General features: G+C 62.4%; 1 protein-coding gene across 1 annotated transcript; it reads left to right on the top strand.

Moving 5' to 3' along the window:
- On the top strand, positions 1-333 carry DQ04_26331000 (hypothetical protein; the record flags this gene model as incomplete). The annotated part of the gene is made up of 1 exon (XM_009318325.1): positions 1-333. A coding segment is annotated over one exon (333 nt), but the record flags the coding sequence as incomplete, so codon positions are not given.
- Between the last annotated feature and the right edge of the window lie 100 nt (positions 334-433).

Genomic DNA, 433 nt, shown 5'->3' with positions numbered 1-433 from the left:
GCCATAGCGCCGCTGGCCATGCCGGGCCCCAAGCTCAACATGGGTCGTGCCTGTTTTGTTGGATCGCCGGCCGCGGTCTTCCGGCGGTCGGCAAGAAACATTTGCCCCGGCGTTCGCCATGCTTCCCACAGGCTCGCCAACGCTATTGTTTATTGGATCGCGCTGCCCTTGGCCAACCAAAGGGTCACAATGAATAAGGCGGCGGTTGTTTTCCGAATCCCCATGGAGCGCGCCGCCGCAAACCCGCAAAGGTGGCGCATAATGGGTCCTCTTTGTTTCCGTGCTTTTGCGGGTTCCGCAAGCGCATTGCATTCGCGCCCTCTCCCGATGTGAGGGCCACGGGTTGCGGTGCGTGGCGGGAATGGTGGCGGCGCCGTTCGCCTATTGGAGGCGGCTCTTGCGCAGCATGGGTGCGCGCTCTTCTTTTTACGGG

Source organism: Trypanosoma grayi, assembly GCF_000691245.1.
Source record: "Trypanosoma grayi strain ANR4 Tgr_2633_V1, whole genome shotgun sequence".
In the NCBI taxonomy this organism is placed as follows: Eukaryota; Euglenozoa; class Kinetoplastea; order Trypanosomatida; family Trypanosomatidae; genus Trypanosoma; species Trypanosoma grayi.
This window is presented reverse-complemented; position numbering and strand designations above follow the sequence as displayed.